Raw genomic sequence first — 17,933 nt, forward strand, 5'->3', positions numbered from 1 at the left:
TTAAAATGAATAAGTTAATTCAAAAATTGTAATTCCATGTATTGTTTGCAAATATTTTATTATAAATTAATTTATTTAGACCGAAAAATTCAAGTATTGTACTGTATTTTATTAAAGGGTAAATTGCATTCTTTATGAGAGAGTTATATTATACTCTTGTCCACTCTTGTTTTAAAACATAAACTCTCCTTAAATAAAAAAAGAAAAGAAAAGATAAACATGTATTTGAAATTTAATTTAAATGAGTTTTTTTTAGTGAAACTTTTTCTATTGTAGCGATTTTCAACATGATTAATAATTATTTTTTAATATCTATTATTACTTTTTGAACCTTAAAAGATAAAATCAAATATTGAACAATAATTTAGAGCTGATAATTGAAATATTGAAAACTTCATCATATCTTCCAAAATACTAAATTAATAATATGATGTTTAAAATTAGTTGTTAATAAAAAAAATCTGAAAAACGTAAATAAAACATTTTTCAAGGGAGGGAAGAGTAATTAAAATATTGACATGATTAGTGTTGTTTGGTAATAACTTTGTCTCACGAACTAGCAAATTAAATATGAGTATTTATACATAAGTATAAATCTAAAAGCTAATTTTTAAATACAGTTAATTAAAAAATAGGAATTAATACAATAAAAGAAAACAAGGACAGCGTAGAAAATACGAAAGAGGAAAACGTGACTTTATTTGAGATCTCAGAAGTTTGAGTTTGTTTCTCACCACATTGGCATCACTCACATGCATGTTCCTGTTATTCTTTATATTAATTAATTCTCTATGGCTTTACCAGATCTTAAGTTTAATTTTCAAAAACAAAGTATAATGAATTATAGTTTCAACGGATATAAAAATTCTATAATTTTGATAAGGTTTATGCATATAAATTTATTTTGAGAAAAATCCTTCTATTTTATTTAATGACAAAAACAAAAGCTCATATAATAAATTATATGAGTAACATGTTTTAAGAACTAAATTATATATTGGGTTAATTAAGTTTTCTGTTCCTTTTATAGAATTTTTTTGTTATTAAATAATCCTTTTATTTAATTTTAATTTCTCTAAATATCAAAAGGTTCTGACTTGATCAAATGAGAAATAAGTAATATTGAGAATGACCAAATATAAAAGTCATAATATTTAGAGGCATTAATAAAAAGAAAACCTGTAACATTTTAAAGAACTAAATAAAAAATGGAAACTATAAAAGGATCATTTGGTCAAGAAAATAGTTTATATAAAAAATCATTTAAAATATTAAAATAAAGGATAAAATAAACAAATATATGAAATATTTGAAAACCGAAAACATAATTAAGTATTGTATTTTAGCTCATAGTGTGATTGTTTCACATTCTAACAAATACAAATCCATATAATGTGGTTATCAAGAAATTTTTGTGCTCCCAATGCTAACTTGCAGGCAAGGGTACTATGAGGGAACTTTGAAAACAATTAGGCAGTTAATAAATATTTTTTATAAGAACAAATGGCCTTTTCTTATTTAAGGAAACTTTTAGAGAAATTTTTACATAAAAAAAATTATTATAAAAATTAAATAAGTATATTCTAATAAGTTACATATAATTTACTTTTTCAAAATCTAAAAAATTAACTTTCTAGAACTTCTAAGAATATATAAACTAATAAGATATTTATCTGAATATTAGTTGTCTTATAGAAAGAGAGAGAGAATGTGGAGAGCTAACTATGACCACTTAATAAAAAGACAAAAAAAAATGGTAAATTTATATATATTAATGATGAATTAAATATTGAAGTTGATTTAAAATTTGTGGGGGTTGTAGGGATGAGGTGCAAAGTGCCATGCATTATGCAGGGAGAGGAGGATGAATCTTTTGGAGCATTTGCTTGGGAGTATGAGGACCACAAAACATGGGGGCATCTTTCTCATTCCTCTGATTTGACATGATTCTCTTCTTTCCTTTGCTTCGTCTCTGCCATGACAAAACGACTCATTCAGAATTGGAGGGCTATGCACTCAACAACTGTCTTTATCATCAATTCTTTCTACATTTGCTTTTCCATTCCCCTCTCATTATTGGGACAACAGTTTTGTCATGGCATCCATAACTTAACACCTAAACATTCCCAACAAGAACTCACAAATAAAAAACAACCCATTCATGTTTAACAGCTAAAAAGCATGCCTTTATATTATTTGCTTTAAATCTCCATGCACATGCCACAAGTTATCACGAAACCTTCTTCAACCCCCCCTATCAAGTTACCATGGAATGTTTACACTAATAAAGCAATTTGTTAATTTGTATGTTTATAGATAACTTTGTTCCTACATTCATTTTTCGCCTACGGTTGCTCCCCTTGTTATTTGAAAGGTTTACGAAGCCAGTAAAAGACTATTTTTTTTAACCCTACAAAATATAATCATTAAACTTGAATTAACCGAGTTAAAAATATTAATTATAAGATGTATAGTTGAGGAGGACTGTTTAAAACCAAATTAAACTGATTTAAATCTGCCAAATTGATAATAAAAAGAACAGATTAAATTAAAAATGGTCATCCGACGTTGTTGGCCCACAGCAACATTTTCTTCTATCCTCAAAATACTCTTATTTGCGGTTAAAACAACAAAAAAAATCTCATCTATTTATATTTTCAATAGTTATTCTTAGTTTCTACTTATAAATAATCACTAATTAATTAAAAAAATTGCTAACCAATATTTTTAAGGCAGTAATTAAAAATTTAGTAAATATGTTTATTTTTGCTATAATAAATGTATATTTTTTAAATCATACTAAAATACATTATAAATTACGGTGCGAGTATATTAATAATATTTTATAATAAAAATCACTTTTAATCACTTGGTTAAATTATGATGTTACTATTCCTTGTACTTTCACTTTTCCTTTTTTGTTTTTCTTTCTGCCATAACCCACAGTTGCAAGAAAAAAAATGTTTCTCCTTAAAATAAGGTTCACAAACACAGTTTACTGTAAATTTACAATGACTCTTGATGCAGACTGTAAAATCCCTACTTAGTAATAAGCGAAGATTCTGCTTCTCTTGGTTCAATTTCAAACCCCAACTAAGTTTAGGAAGTCTCGAATCGAATCCCTTTAGTATATATTAACATTCCACCAAAACAATTAACCGTACAAATTGTCAAAACAAGAACGAGGGAAACCACACAGTGTAGAAAATAACGTTTACTTCCTTTGTTTTCATTTTACGTACAAGGTAAAAATGGTGAATCCCGCATTACCTACCATTACAACTTCACAACTCATAAACGTACCTCTTTAAGTGTGGTCATGGCACTAGAACACTATCCGAAGGGTAACCACTATGATGAGACAGAATGCATTACAACCCATGAAAAAAAACAACGTAATACAAATCGAGAACAGATAGAAATTTGCAAGTCAGTGCCAAAAGTATCGTGGAATTGAGTAAAACTTCTAACATGCTTTGCAACTTCTCATACAGTAGCCAGGTAGGCCTGGAGTTCCAACCATATATTCAGGATTCTTAGTGCATTCACCAAGCGCAGCCCATTTCTCACAGCTTTCATGCTGATCTGAGCAGTCCCCTCCAGGTCCCGCCATCTTATCAAATGAGTCCACATGAATCCATTTTGTTGCTGACCATTTCTCACCTTCGATTACAGGGCATCCTGCATGTAGACTAATAGGGTCTGGGGTAGCATTTGGGTGGAGACTAAAGAAAAGAAGTGCATCCCCTCTTTGCGGTTTCACTATCAAATTGAATTGCCCGGATGAGGAAGGAAAGAAAAATTATTATTTAACATGACAGACATCAAATGTGACAGACAATAATACAGAAGAAAAACCACAAGTGTAAATATTTGTCCAGTTGCCCACCTGCTATTCCTTTTTTGGCACACTCAGAGAGATCATCATATGTTTGAGAACCTCTGTGACGTGGAGATTCCTGTAACCAGAATAAAGTAACCGAAGTTAGCTGCTGGAAATAAAAGGTAGAAACAATTTCCTTAGCAAAATAAAGAATGTTGAGACCCTTCAGCTAAGAAACTAGATAAGGGGAAAAAACCAAAGAGATAGAAAGAGGGAACAGGAAATCAGAATATCATATTGAAGAAAATATTGCATCTCCTCAACCTCTCCTTTCCCAAATTAATTGTTTTAGGCATCTTCTACGAGTACCGTCAAAATATAAGCAACTACCTGTTTGAGTATACCGTAAAGAGGTCTCAATGATGTACGAACTTTTGAACTCCTACAATTTTTGGCTCAGTCTCTAGGCTTAAAATATCGTCACAAAAGTTATGAGCATCTAGGGAAAAGATCAGAGAAACTCCAACGTATATATAATCTCAAACAAGACATTTTGGCTAACTTAAGTAATGAATAATTTATACAGATAGGTTCAGTTGACACAAGAAAAGTGTAGAACTAATGAAGGATCCAAGCTAGACTTCCAAGGCCATTTAAGGAGATGCCAAGAAAAATAAATGGACAAATTATAACAGCAATGGTTTTTATTTCTATGGAAGGATGTGCATTAAAAACTACACAAACCTCTGCATTAGGGAACACTGTTTCACCGCCTCTGGTCACATCAGTAAGATACATAAGCACTGTGGCAACTCGATGTCCACCACGAGCTATATTAACTTTATCAGCAAAGTAATCATAATGAGGGTCATATTTCTGCCCATGCTCATATCTTAATACTTGTATGTCTTCTCCATTTTCTGAAATTCAATAATCAAATATTGTAAAGAATTGATTATTGCCTCCTTGTATTTTTTCTTTTTCTTTAAGGGGGAAGGGAGGAAAGCATGAAATGCATTTCCATTATGTGTTCAAAACCCTAGACTGATCATACAAAATAGTTATAATTTATGAAGATAGTTTTGTTGGTTTGTGACTCTACGGAGATTATTAGTACAAGATACTAGCAATTTACAATGAATAAGCTATTCTTTCACTCTTGGAAGTTGCTATGGTACCAGCTGGATATGGCACTTACAGTGAGTTGTCATGCATTTATTGAGTGTTGGTTTTATAACAAATGTTTAAATTTCTATTAAATACAACCAGTAGCCAATTGAATGCTTAGTGGGTATCATGCCCAGGTAAAAAATATGAGGTGCGGGGGGGAGGTGATGCCTTACAGTCTTTCCATATACTCAACTTCTTTTGAAGTCAATATTGAGACGTATGGAAAGGCTAAATTTTAAAAAAAATTAAAGCATTTAAGTATTCAATTGAAAAACAACTTATTTTTACAGTTTGTTAAGGATACAAATGTGGAAAGCTTTTATGAGAAAAAAAGGAATTTATTATATTGGAAATACAAAAGTCATTTGTTTCCTTATATACTTGAGACAGAAGCATAAAAACTAATTAGGGTAAAATCTAAGTCTACTCATTGTCATTCAACAGTGCTTATAATTACATTCTGTATAAACTGAATCCTTTGATTATAGAGATTGACCGAGTAATTACAACTGACCTCTAATTACCTTATTTACATAATCAATAAGATTTTTGTATAAAAGGAAAGGATGGTAACTATATTAATAATGGAAATACAGAGATTCTCAACAATATATATATTCTCAACAATATATATATATATATATATATATATATATATATATATATATATATATATATATATATTACTTTTGTGTCCTTAACATTAACTCTAAGAATTGATGTTAATAAAATTGTATTTTATATAGACAAGACAAATAATGTAGGGCTTGTTCGAAAACTAAATTCAATGCTAAAAATAGAAAATTAGCACAGAAAATAATTTAATGGAGCTAGTTTAAAACCTTCTAAACTGATATTTAAGTAAAAATGTACTAAACAGTCACTAAATGCAATCACCAACAAGAATTTCCTTATTTAAAGTATTTAATGATAATAGATTCCTTTATTTAATTGGGCTAAGTTTGAAGAAGTTCATGGTGGTATTTTAGTAGAAGCTTAGAGGAATGGAGAATTGCAATAAACAATTCCAAGCATCACATTCACAATAGGGCTTTCCCAATGTGCAGAATAAGAAAACAGGAAAGAGGAACTTCGTAGGGATGTTGTAGGCAGGCAGATGGAAGGGAATGAATCCCAAAATTTAAAAAGCTTTGCAAATCATGATAGATCCAAACCCCAAAATCAGCATCATAGTTCAGTCCTCAAATATTCTGCCCATGTTCTATTCAACAAGTAAACCCATTCATGATTAGTATAGAGCTGATTTCTTCTTATGTCTTTCAATGCCTTTGTTTAAACTTTAAAGTACTTCATTTTAAAGCACATAATGCAGAGCTCTTATTTACTTGTAATGTTAGTGTTTCAGGCCAAACAATAAGTTGTTTTTGTATAATTCAGACACATTGAAGGAGAAAAACCAACAAAAGTATCAGCAGGACAAAGATATAAGTTCCACATCAGTTACAATGATACCATGCAAATTTTCAATAGGATTTTATATTTGCCAAACCTTTTGGGAGAAAAGTCCATGAAGAAATCCTGTCCTCAATACCAGCAACAATGGCATCCTGTAAAATAACTTCAGAGAGTTCAAAAAAGTTCATAGAAACTTAGAAAGTACTTAGCACAGTTTTTTAATTTTTAATTTTTATTCTTTATGAATTAAAAATTGAAGCCAAAGCCATCAAAGTTCAAACAACAGAAAAATCAAAAGACCCCCATAGTATCTACACAAGCTCTCAAAACTAAGACAACTTACAAACTCCAATCAAAACATTCTCCCTGACTCACCAAGCTATTCTCCTATACCACTTATTTACAGATTTGCTCTTTCATAACAAGGAAAAGACGAGAGCTATATTTAATATTAGAATTTTGAATGCAGACCCAATTCAGAAGTGTAAGAAAGAGTAAAATTTAGTTTGAGTGATCTGTTTGTCTTAAAAACCTAAATAATTTAAACCCATGACCCTCTTTTAACCCCACAAAAAAATCCTCTTACTTCTATATACCTTTTAACCCACAAATTCGAGATTTTGTCATCTGACATGTAACACCACAACCCATAAAAGACAAATTTCTACCTTCAAAATCAAATAGAATTCCCAGAACACAAAATTTATAAAATTGCTTAACATAAAAGCAAATAAGAAAATAATTGAAACAAAAACTAGTCCAAGAAGCATAACTACACAGATTTCACAGCATATATATATATATATATATATATAGCGAGAGGTGAAGGTAACCTTGTTTTTGGGAATGAACATGCCAGAGCTTGTTCTGACTTCACTCAACTTGCTCTCTCCAGACAAATTATCGGCCACCGCAGATCTCTTGAGCTCCGATTTAGCAATGGAAATCAAGTGGTCGCATTCCAAATCCGTGAGGAAACCTTGATAAACGAAAGCTCTGAACCAATCCAAATCACTATCATTCACTCACATCCGAATTGAGTTTCGTAAGCAAACATATATAGAAACACGGACCTTGGCTTCCATGAAATTTGCTTCACCTTGGAAGGATCGATTATGGCAGTTGCTGAACCAGCGTAGGAACTCCACGCTCCATGCCATTGCAAGATCAACGCCAACGCTACAAGCACACCCCAATCCCTACTCATATTCATTTTTCTTTCCTTTCTTTCCAATTCCAAGTAACTATACACTTTTCCTTCTAAAGTTTACACAAATTAATTCTTAATTTAAGGTTTAACAAAATTGTTAATGACACTTTGACTTTTTTAAGGCCTTTGTCATTTTTTTTGTTAAATGTAGATTAAAAAAATAATAAAATTATATTAAAAATCATGATAAGATACGTTGACAATTTTTTTATTTTTATTGTGTCTTAAAGTATTTATTAATAATTTTATTTAATTACTTATTACTATAACACCAATATTAAATAGTAGAGTAAATCATAATTCCAACTCCCAAGTTTTTATTGTTTTCGCCTTTAAGATTATTTTAAAAAATCAGATTTTTTTTTTCTAAACTCTCATTTTCAAATCAAAGCACCAATAAAATGTAAATACATAACAAAATGTTCATAAAAAATCACATCTTGAGAGAAATAAAAATAGAGAAAAGATAAATAATAAATTTGATAGGTAATATGACATGACAGAAAAAAAAAAAAAAAAGATGGAAGATAATAAATAGATGGTGATAGAATATTTATATATCATATTATGGTTATAGGTTTGAAGTGGCTGTTTACAAGGACTTTGCAAAGACTATTTATGGTTAGATTCTTGATTGATTCTCGTATGTGTAGATGAACAAAATAGAGGTTTTGTTTGCTATGGGGTGTTTGGCCTAAGCAATGGATTGACAAATTTAATACAACTTGAAAAAAATTTAACTCCACAATGTAAAATTGTGTCACGTTACACACTGAAAGTGCTAACAAAAATATAAACGTTTGAAAAGCTACAGGTGAGAAATTAGTTTCTGGAAGATTCAGCATATTAAATACAACAAAATCACTTAACACAAAATGAACAAATTCAGGAAATTTTCTTGGATAGATCTGCTTATGTTTACAATTGAAAGATTAAACAACTTGCTGAAAAATGTAATACCCATCAAAGGCAACCATCCTGAAGGGATAAGTGGGCCTCACAGATTACATCCTAACTTCATCATCATCATTTTAATTGAAAAAACTATTGACTAATTAACAAGCTACATCCACATGAGGTTCTTCCTCTGTCTTCTTTTGTGTCTTTGTTAACCTCTTCAACCCATGTTCTGGCCAGCTCTGGATCCTCAAGTGAAATTAGTTCACATTCTGCAAATGAATCACTGCTCTTGCAGTTCCATGTACACACACATTATCTGAATCACAACTCATAATCTAGTCTTTATTTCTTTCTTCTGTAAGAGAGTTGCAGGAGCCTAGAATAGTCTCTAAATGTTTATCCCTCTCATTCAAAAACTTTGTTGAGTTGTACTCTTCTGCATCTAAGAGTTCTTCAGAATATGTCCTCTGAAGTTTTGACTTTTGCCGTTCTTTCATGCTTCTCAAGCTCTCTTCTTCACCTCTTAGTATATGTACCACCTGCATCCAATCAAGAGAAAAGTACATGCTATGTATATCAGGTTATAATCATCATCTACAGTGTATTTTCTTGGTCAAAGCCAAACACAAGATCTAGGCTTATCTTTGCAGCTTTTATTCCTACACATTGTTATACTTATTTGGAGAGAGATGATTCAGATAAGTGGTTTGGTGTAAATGAGAGGACTCCTATGGTGCAAAGATGCTTGTACAAGCTAACATACTTTAGCAATTAGCAATTAGCAATCTACTGAAAAAAAGTTTTCCAAATATCTCATATATAAAGGACATGCCTGGCTCATATTCGGTCGTTGAATGGAAGACTGGTCTATACACTGAGAAGCTGTTAAGATTACAAGCTTCATCTGTTCTTCATCATAAGCATCAGCCAAAACCGGATCCACAAGATCTTTGATTTTATCTGCAGACAGCAAAGGTTTTGCCTGCAAGAATTATTTTTAAAAGGGTAGATTAGAATTGAACATTTTCCATATCAAGATGATCAATAAACATTAGTATTTGTTTGTCCAATGGCAGACATACCCACATCACCAGACTTTTCTGTGAGCTATCCAAAGCTTGTCTACCAGTAATGAGTTCCAATAATAGCACACCATAAGCATAGACATCTGTCTTTTCATCTACTATACCATGCATGAAGAATTCAGGAGGAAGGTAGCTGTTGTAGCATCATCCAAGGTTATTGCAAAAAGAAAACAAAAAATAAAAGGATAAATTAATAGGTGAAAAAATATATATAATTACTGTACACAGAGAAAACTTGTGAAGATGTTAAATATACAAACCCAAATGTGCCTTCCACTTTTGACACAGTATGGTGAGTCCATTGATCAGGTAACCACTTTGCAAGCCCAAAATCAGATATCTGGTGTAAGATCGATGTTAAAATTGTACCCACAAACTTCGATGAAATAATTAAGATTGTAATCTGATATAGAATTAGAGCATAAGAAGTTCATAATAACTTAAAATTCCACATTCCATAGTCAGATTTGTCAGGCTCAAGAGGCACCTGAGGCTCAAAATCCTCCGAGAGCAGTATATTAGAAGCCTTGATATCTTTGTGAATGATTCTTCTTTGACATCCCTCGTGCAGATAGCGAAGGCCTTCAGCAGTTCCCAAAGCAATCTTAAATCTAACGCTCCAATTCAGTTTTTCTCTAGGTCCTGAAATCATGCAAGGGAAGAAAACAGTTATAACCTCATTTTTTTTCCAAAATTTGTAAAGCATTCCAGAAACTTATAAAATGGATAGTTAGCATACCATAAAGTATGGATGACAAGCTACCATGTGGAGACAATTGAAGAACTAGAAACATTCCCCCTTCAACACCATATCCAATCAATCTAGCAATATTGGGGTGGTCCACATGCACTATAATTCCAAGCTCAGACAAGAAATCTGCAGTCATTTCTTCTTGGGTCCCTCTTGTCAACCGTTTAATGGCAACAAAATTTCCATCTTCACATTTGCCCAAGTAAACCTCAGCATAGCCTCCCTCCCCAATCAAATTATCTTAAAAAAACACATAAAATAACTTATCAGCTTAGAAAGCATGATGCCATTATAAAAAAGTTTTCTTTCAAAGCTGCTTTGATGTGCTAAAATATCATAGCTATAATTCCAATACCCTTTTTATCCAATAGTTTAATTTAAGGACTACTTGAAAAAAAGTTACGAATAATATATAAAAAATAACTTATAACTCACATAAGTGTTTTTAGCTTCTATCAATAACTTGTCTGGCATAACAAGTCAAAATAAGCAATTTTCATCTTATTCCAATAAATTTCATCATTGAATTTCTGATATAAAATATTATCTAAAAATAAATTACTAAATAAGCACTTACTTAAGCAATATTCCAAACCCGCGCTTAATGGATTTCCTAACAAAAGAATTGCATACCGTGGCTAAAGTGGTTGGTTGCAGTCTGGATCTCAGAGAGAGTGAAATTTTTCCAAGAAGATTTGAAGCAGGCAAACTCACTGTCAAAAGATGACTGAAGGGCCGGTGAATTCAGAGATGGAATCAGCTCCTCCCTGATTCTTTTGCTCTTTCTTCTAGTAAGTTTTGGAACATTTTTAAGTGGATGAAAAGTTTGGAAGGGCATTTGGGATCCTTTCTTCAATAATTTAAAGAAGCCACGCCACTGATTATTGTTATTAGGTGAATTGCTTCTTAAGGATCCTTGACTCTCCGAATCAGAAGTGCTGGCCCTTGAACTTGGGGTATCAGATTCGTGCCCTCTAGGAGAGTACTCATGAGAACCTCCCTCTTCAATTTCTAGAGCTGTCATGTCTATTATGGTGTGCATTTCAGTTTTAATATAATAAACAATAAACCATATTATCTTGAAAGAGTAAGTTTCAACTCAACCTGTTATAAAACAGAAAATAAGAGAGAGGCAATTTTAGTTACCAATGTTTGAAAATGAATCAGAAAACCCGGGTCGTGGTCTTCTGCCTCTAAAAGAATTTCTCTCCATTTCAGCTATTTGTTTCTTTTCTATCTTGTGGACGCCATTGCTGCCAAAATAATCTTCTTTGTCAGCAAACAACAAGGAATATGACACAATGGACATGACCACACATGCTAAAAACAAATTCCATTAACCCATGTATGATCAAAAGCCACCGACTACCCAAAATGTAGTGAAAAAAACATGGGCTAAAACCAAAAGACTAAAGTATCCCAAAGAAATATCAATTCAACATCAAGACAACATGGTTGAAAACTTGGAAGAAAATGACATTTTTCAGAAGTTGCAACCAAGAAGTAATAATGTAAAAAAATGAGTGCATTTACAATGTTGCATTGATAGATTATTATTATTATTATTATTATTATTATTATTATGACGACGACGATGATGATGATGATGAAGAAGGAAACATTAAAAATACAAATTGAAACACAAATAAACAGACCATGCAAAAGATGAAAACGTTGCATGGATAAATAAATAGGGAAACTAAGTTACCTCTGGGAAGCTTGTGATTGTTGTTCATCGTTCATGGTGCGAAGGGTAGACAAGTTTCAATTCCGAGAACCAAAAGGGTAGCCACGGGAATGACGCTCACGCATATAGAGTCAGAGAGGAAGAGAAGAGAAAGAGGAAGAGAGACATGAAAGTAGCGGTTGGCATGATTTTTCTGTGCCGTCCTCTTTCCTACGATGATACTACAACGTTGTTATTACTTCGTACCGATTTTTTATGCCCCAAAAACGGCTTTAGTTAGTTGGTCATTCATTGTTTCTTCTAAATGCAATTTTGATTTTTCTTTTCCCTTCACATAAAACAAATATTAAATGGAAAAAGATGTTAGTGTACAAAATTTGTTAAAAAAAATAGTCAAATTTAATTAATTAAGTGCTTATGAACTTGGACGTACGGATGAGCATCCTCTCTATCCCCTCCCACGTCTTTGCCACGAGGAAATGAAGCCAACTAATGGCATTTTATTTGTCACGTAACAACTGGCTTTAGACAATATTAAGAGTTCAATTTTGATTTATTGTTTACATATAATTTTTATATTAATTATTATAAAAAATAACGATATATATATATATATATATATATATATATATATTATATGACAATTTGTAATTAGATAACATGTATTTAAATCAAATTTTAATATTATAATAGGTTGGAATGAAAATTATAGCTATCCAACGTATAACTATATTATGCAAAATTTAATAAGTTAAAGAATAATTATGAAACTCCACCGTGCCCGTTCCCAAGTAAAAGAGAATAATTGTTTCATGCTTTCGACAATAAATATAAAACTTGAGAAACATGTATAAGAACACTTACGATGGAGTTGTTGCAAAGAATAATTACCAAATATTTAAAAATTGCACATATATGTATGTAGGAAAATGTGGAAAGAATCTGTTTGTGTATATTTTTACTCAAAAAACACAGGATATTCCTAATCCTTTGTCGATAGTAATTCATTTGTAACAAATGAGATGAAGGTTTATGGGGTTGTGGAAACACTTAACCAAAAGCCTTGCTTTCAGATGAAGAAAGTGAGCCAACCTTCAGGAGGAAAAAATGTCTTTGTTCAATTTGTCTTTTTTTAGGGTTTAGATCCTTGCAATGTACAATCCCAGCTTGGCCTTCCTTCTTTTGGAAATCAAATAAGCATCTCCAACGATGCTTAAAGTCAAGTGTTTTCAGACCCAAAAAAGAAAAGAAGAGAGTCAAGTGTTTAATTTATAATTTTTACATGTAACTAAGTATAATGCATTATTATTTTTTATTCTGGATAAAATATAAGTATTATGAATATTTTAGTGATGTTCTTCCATCAAAATTAAAATATCATTATTTTATTAAAAAATTAAAGTATCATTATAGATCTCATTAAATTTTATTACGTGAGTTATATATTAAAATAAAATTTTAACTTTAATTAAAGAAAAATAAAAGTATTAAACTTCAAATTTGTTCATCTCTAGTAGTATAATTTTAAAAAATTTACAAAATGAGTTGTACGTCTTTATAGCTCACCAATAACGTTAATCTTTATATCACAATTGCTTGGACCAAAAAAATGATATAAATAAGTGTAGCCTAAATAAGGAACGATTGCTTATATTTAGTTGGCACGTTCGCTCCTGTATCGCTGCAACCATTGCTTATTTATGAAAAATCTTTAAGATACCTTTATTGAAGTTTCTCTTAATGGGTTCTTGCACGTGATAGATTTTAAGAATCTTGAAAGTGGTTCACTTTTAAAGCATATCGATTTCTTGCAGATGAAAAATCCACGATGAATACCAAGTTTCACACTTTCTCAATCGGATTTGAAGCCTCATGTGATTTTTCATTGAAAAATATTTTGTTAACATTTTTATTCTTCTTATAAAATATCAAATAAAAAATTCTAATAAAAGTTAAAATAAGTGTTAAAAATAAGCAATAATTATACCCATGTTAAGCAAAAATATAGTATATATCTACTACATGAGTTTAGTCTGGATAAATTTTTAGAAGAGTCTTTATAAAAAATCAATATAAAAAATAAATAAAAATTATTTTATAAATTAAAAATAATTTATCTCTTTAAATTTTTTAAAATCTCTCGTTTAATTTTTCTAAAGTTTTTGAGGAGATGAGTTGTTTTTTATTTTATAACAAAAATTTTATTTATTTTTTATAGTATTTTTTAATAATTTTTCTAAATATTTGTCTAAATCGAGATATAGTATATATAAAGATCACCGTGTCATCTTGTCAAGAAAAGTCATTCCTCAATTCAAATTTACAGGCTTAAAGATTCAAAGAATACTTAATCACGCAGTAATACTAAAGTACATATGAGTTGTTACAAACTATGGAACAAAACCTCAGTAATAAAAATTTCCGCAAGGCAATGTTAATGGACATTGCGAGTAATCAATCCCTCGAATATTGCATAGAGGTCCTTGTTTTCAGGCCCAAAGATCTCATTAGCTTTCTGTAGTGTCTCCTGCAATTTTACAAACACTCAAAAGGTGACAATTAACTGAAATTTAGACACACAGGAGGGGAAGGAAATAGGAAAGTTTACCTCTTTGGTTTGTTTATGAGAATTGAGTTCTTTAACATTTGCTAAAAATGCACCAAACTGCTCATAAGACAAACGACTCCTAATAATAACAAACAGGGGACAATCAATAAAGAATACTAAGTTAGGCTTCAAACACAATGTAACATTCGTGCTACCAGATTGAAGTCCTGTTACTGATGTTGGCATAGTTCAGTAGAACTTCATGCTTTTCAAAATCAAGTTCAAATACAAGCACCCTCACCTGACTTGGCGAAAGAACTCTTTTCCATCAACCCGTGTTCGTCCTGAAACAATAAAAAAGAAAACTTCATATGCATGAAAAATTCAGGAAAGTAATCCAGTATTAAGTGACCAACTGAACCATTTTTTTAAGGCAAATACTAAACATATCCCTAAAGACACTAATTAAGGAATCAAAAGTAAAATTATGTTAAGAAGTATAACAAGGCACTCCCTGGTCATTTTTACTGCATTCTTAACATAAATTTTAATAAAAATTTTCTTTTAAATGATTTTATAATCAGTGTTCCAAAGGCATGTGTTATTATAAAAATTTAATTTAAAAATGAAAAGAATTGCTAGAACAAATACAATTAAAGCAAGGATTTGGAAGGTCTCACCAGTTTGTGACCCTGTGTCTGAGCTTGACATTGAGCCATGCCTATCATCATGCATTCCTCTGAAGTTTGAAAAGGAAATGGAATGGCGCCTCGGAGACACAGGCTTAGATGTTCTTGTTGGTGATCCTGATGCAGAAAAACTAGGAGGGGAACCAGGGGGAGTAATGCGAGGGGTGCTACTTTGAGATGCTAAGAGCAAATTATGTGATGCTCGAAATCTTGCAGCTGCAATTTGCAAATTGAAAAAAGAAAAGCAATGTGATCAAGAATACACACACACATGCAATTGTTAACTTTTCAATAATAGAGGCACCATCCTGCGTATTTTATTATACACAATGATACATTTATATATACTATTCCCTCATTAGATGATAACACACACCATCATACTCACGATCCTCAGCAAAATAATTTCCCGTATCAGAAATATTGATCCGCATTGAAGAAGATCTAGAAGGGGGCAGTGAAGCTTCTTCATCTGCAATAAAGATTGATACCTTATTGCATAAAATAAATTAAGTAAATAGTGTAAAACAGTAAATGATATAAACATAGATATGGAAAGGTGAATAGCAGAAGAGTTGAAACTTGAAAGTACCTCCAAGCGTCGATGTGGAAGTGATACTTGCTTCCCTTTGCAACTTTGCAGTAATGTTCGGCTGCACAGTGCACAACAAATGTTACCGCAATAGTGTCTATTTAAATAGCATTTCAATGCTATGAAGGAAAATATTAGTAACATATTTTTTATTATTAATTGAAATTTATTAATATTAAAATTATAAACAATATAAGTCTAACTTTTAATTTAATGAGTTTTATTCATATTTTTATAATTTTTAATAAAATTTAACGTTAAAATTTGTACACCCCTCGTGCTACTACTCACGACAGAGTATTTAGAGAGAACAGAGTATTTCGAAAGACAAGTTATCATGAACTTTAATATTTGATAATCAATCTGTTAGGAAGCAAAATATAAGCATAGATTAGAAGCTTTAATTATTTTAATCCCTGGCTTTGTAAAGTTCAATTTATTCTGAAATTTGTCAAGGATTATATATTTTAATACTCTTTCATCCCATATTTCAGAACATTAGCAGAACACGAAAGTAATAAATCAAGCCAAGAGAAGATCAAAACAATAATAAGATACAGAATTATCTTCATCCTCTTGAAGTGATTGCATAAGCGTCCTTCTGAAAACCTCCAACTGCATGCAATTTGCATTGAGAACCCATCAATCCAACAAAGAAATTGCTGAACAAATTAAAATCAAAATTCAGAATTTGTTAGAACGTAATTAGCACCTTGGACACATCTCTGCTCAGCTTTCTCACTGTGTTCGAAAGCGAAGCCTTCTCCTTCAGTAAGCTCTCCTGTAACTCAACCAAAACAAAAGTTTAAATTAAAAAAAAAAAAAAAACTAAACCGGGTTCAGGGCGCGGTTCAAACCTTGTCTTGGTCAGCTCGGGCGAGCTTATCGGCGGCTTCGGATAGAGCCGCGTCGATGGACTCCACCTGAGACTGGAGCTCCGCGATGAGCCTGTTTTTGTCGGCGAGCTCGGCGCGTAGAGCAGACGACTCTGATTGGAGCGCGTTAACACGTGTCGAAAGAGCAATGGAGGTTATCTTGCGGGCCACATCGAGTTGCTCGTAAGGATCAGATGGTAGAACTTGCACCAACTCCTCGGGAAGATCCACGTTCGAACCACTCGATTCAATCACCAACATGTTTCTTTTTGCTTCCCTTGGTCTTTCTTTTGGTTTTGGTATATTATTATTATTTTGTTGAATTTATTTTTGGTTAATTTTATTTTGGATTTCTGTGCTGAGATAGAATTGTTGTCTTGTTCATGATTCAGAGAGGAAGGAAGAAGGATTGAACTGTGAGATGGGACAGGTAAGTGTCTCGGAAGAGGTTTTATCTTTAACATATTTTTATGAATTTCTCTGTTTTGTTTGTTACCAAAATTTGTGGCTCGTTAAGGTTTAAGAAAGGATAGGACTTGGAGGAGAGACAAGATGACAGTAGTGGATATTGGCTCTGCTACTTCTGTTCCTCAAAACTTGTAATGCTTTTGCTTATATTTACGTCACTGTTTTCTGCATTCTTTATTTCATTTGTTTGTTACCCACCCAAATGGCCAAATGTTAACTTGTATTAAAGAAAATAGCATTTTCTTAACTTAAAAGGAACATGATCCCAATAGTTTTTCTCCTTCGTTCTCTTCTTAATTTCTTAACAGTGGCTTTTTTGTTTAATTTTAACCAGTACACTAGTTTATTAGTTAAAGAACTAGAAATAAAAAATATTTAAAAAATTAAAAATTTTACTTGTTTACATAATTTTAATATAATTTTAAAAATTTATTTATTAATTTCTTAAACAATATATAAATAAGTACTTCAATTTTTTCTTTTTTGTTTAAAACCACAAATATTTTTAACTAAAATTTATTTTGTTTGAGATGAATTTTTATTTTTAAGTATTTAATGTTACTAAATTTATTATAATTTAAATTCAAAATCACAAAATAAATTAACTTAATCAATGTACCTCAATTTTTCTTTAGAGATTGATAAAATATCTTTGGTCGATAAATTTATTTACATCTTGACATCTTGTCCATATATTTTAACTAGTAAAATTTCATTAT

The 17,933-nt window shown here is 31.2% G+C and overlaps 3 protein-coding genes across 5 annotated transcripts; all 3 read right to left on the reverse strand.

Moving 5' to 3' along the window:
• Positions 1–3,396: 3,396 nt before the first annotated feature.
• LOC113864204 (probable prolyl 4-hydroxylase 4) lies at positions 3,397–7,672 on the reverse strand. Of its 2 annotated transcripts, none has more exons than XM_027497813.1 (6): positions 7,483–7,672; positions 7,243–7,405; positions 6,504–6,561; positions 4,568–4,743; positions 3,890–3,959; positions 3,397–3,762 (listed from the first exon to the last, which is right to left on the reverse strand). In XM_027497813.1, exons 1-6 carry the CDS (start codon positions 7,620–7,622, stop codon positions 3,467–3,469), a joined length of 903 nt encoding a protein of 300 aa, XP_027353614.1. In that variant the 5' UTR covers positions 7,623–7,672; the 3' UTR covers positions 3,397–3,466. The 2 variants fall into 2 exon arrangements, with proteins under 2 accessions (XP_027353614.1, XP_027353613.1); XM_027497812.1 differs by having other exon boundaries at positions 3,890–3,965; positions 7,483–7,659.
• Positions 7,673–8,509: 837 nt separating this feature from the next.
• Positions 8,510–12,260, reverse strand: LOC113864162 (receptor-like cytosolic serine/threonine-protein kinase RBK2). The gene is made up of 9 exons (XM_027497809.1): positions 12,064–12,260; positions 11,502–11,608; positions 10,989–11,381; positions 10,344–10,595; positions 10,092–10,246; positions 9,865–9,944; positions 9,602–9,737; positions 9,352–9,501; positions 8,510–9,058 (listed from the first exon to the last, which is right to left on the reverse strand). Exons 1-9 carry the CDS (start codon positions 12,096–12,098, stop codon positions 8,855–8,857), a joined length of 1,512 nt encoding a protein of 503 aa, XP_027353610.1. The 5' UTR covers positions 12,099–12,260; the 3' UTR covers positions 8,510–8,854.
• A 2,055-nt stretch (positions 12,261–14,315) lies between these two features.
• On the reverse strand, positions 14,316–17,224 carry LOC113864178 (uncharacterized protein At4g15545-like). Of its 2 annotated transcripts, none has more exons than XM_027497811.1 (9): positions 16,729–17,224; positions 16,584–16,652; positions 16,430–16,486; positions 15,872–15,932; positions 15,668–15,751; positions 15,271–15,495; positions 14,892–14,934; positions 14,651–14,729; positions 14,316–14,569 (listed from the first exon to the last, which is right to left on the reverse strand). In XM_027497811.1, exons 1-9 carry the CDS (start codon positions 17,005–17,007, stop codon positions 14,477–14,479), a joined length of 990 nt encoding a protein of 329 aa, XP_027353612.1. In that variant the 5' UTR covers positions 17,008–17,224; the 3' UTR covers positions 14,316–14,476. The 2 variants fall into 2 exon arrangements, with proteins under 2 accessions (XP_027353612.1, XP_027353611.1); XM_027497810.1 differs by having other exon boundaries at positions 14,331–14,569; positions 15,656–15,751; positions 16,729–17,219.
• Between the last annotated feature and the right edge of the window lie 709 nt (positions 17,225–17,933).

The sequence above is a fragment of the Abrus precatorius genome, unplaced genomic scaffold (genome assembly GCF_003935025.1).
Source record: "Abrus precatorius isolate BTA unplaced genomic scaffold, Abrus_2018 Scaffold10, whole genome shotgun sequence".
NCBI lineage: Eukaryota > Viridiplantae > Streptophyta > Magnoliopsida > Fabales > Fabaceae > Abrus > Abrus precatorius.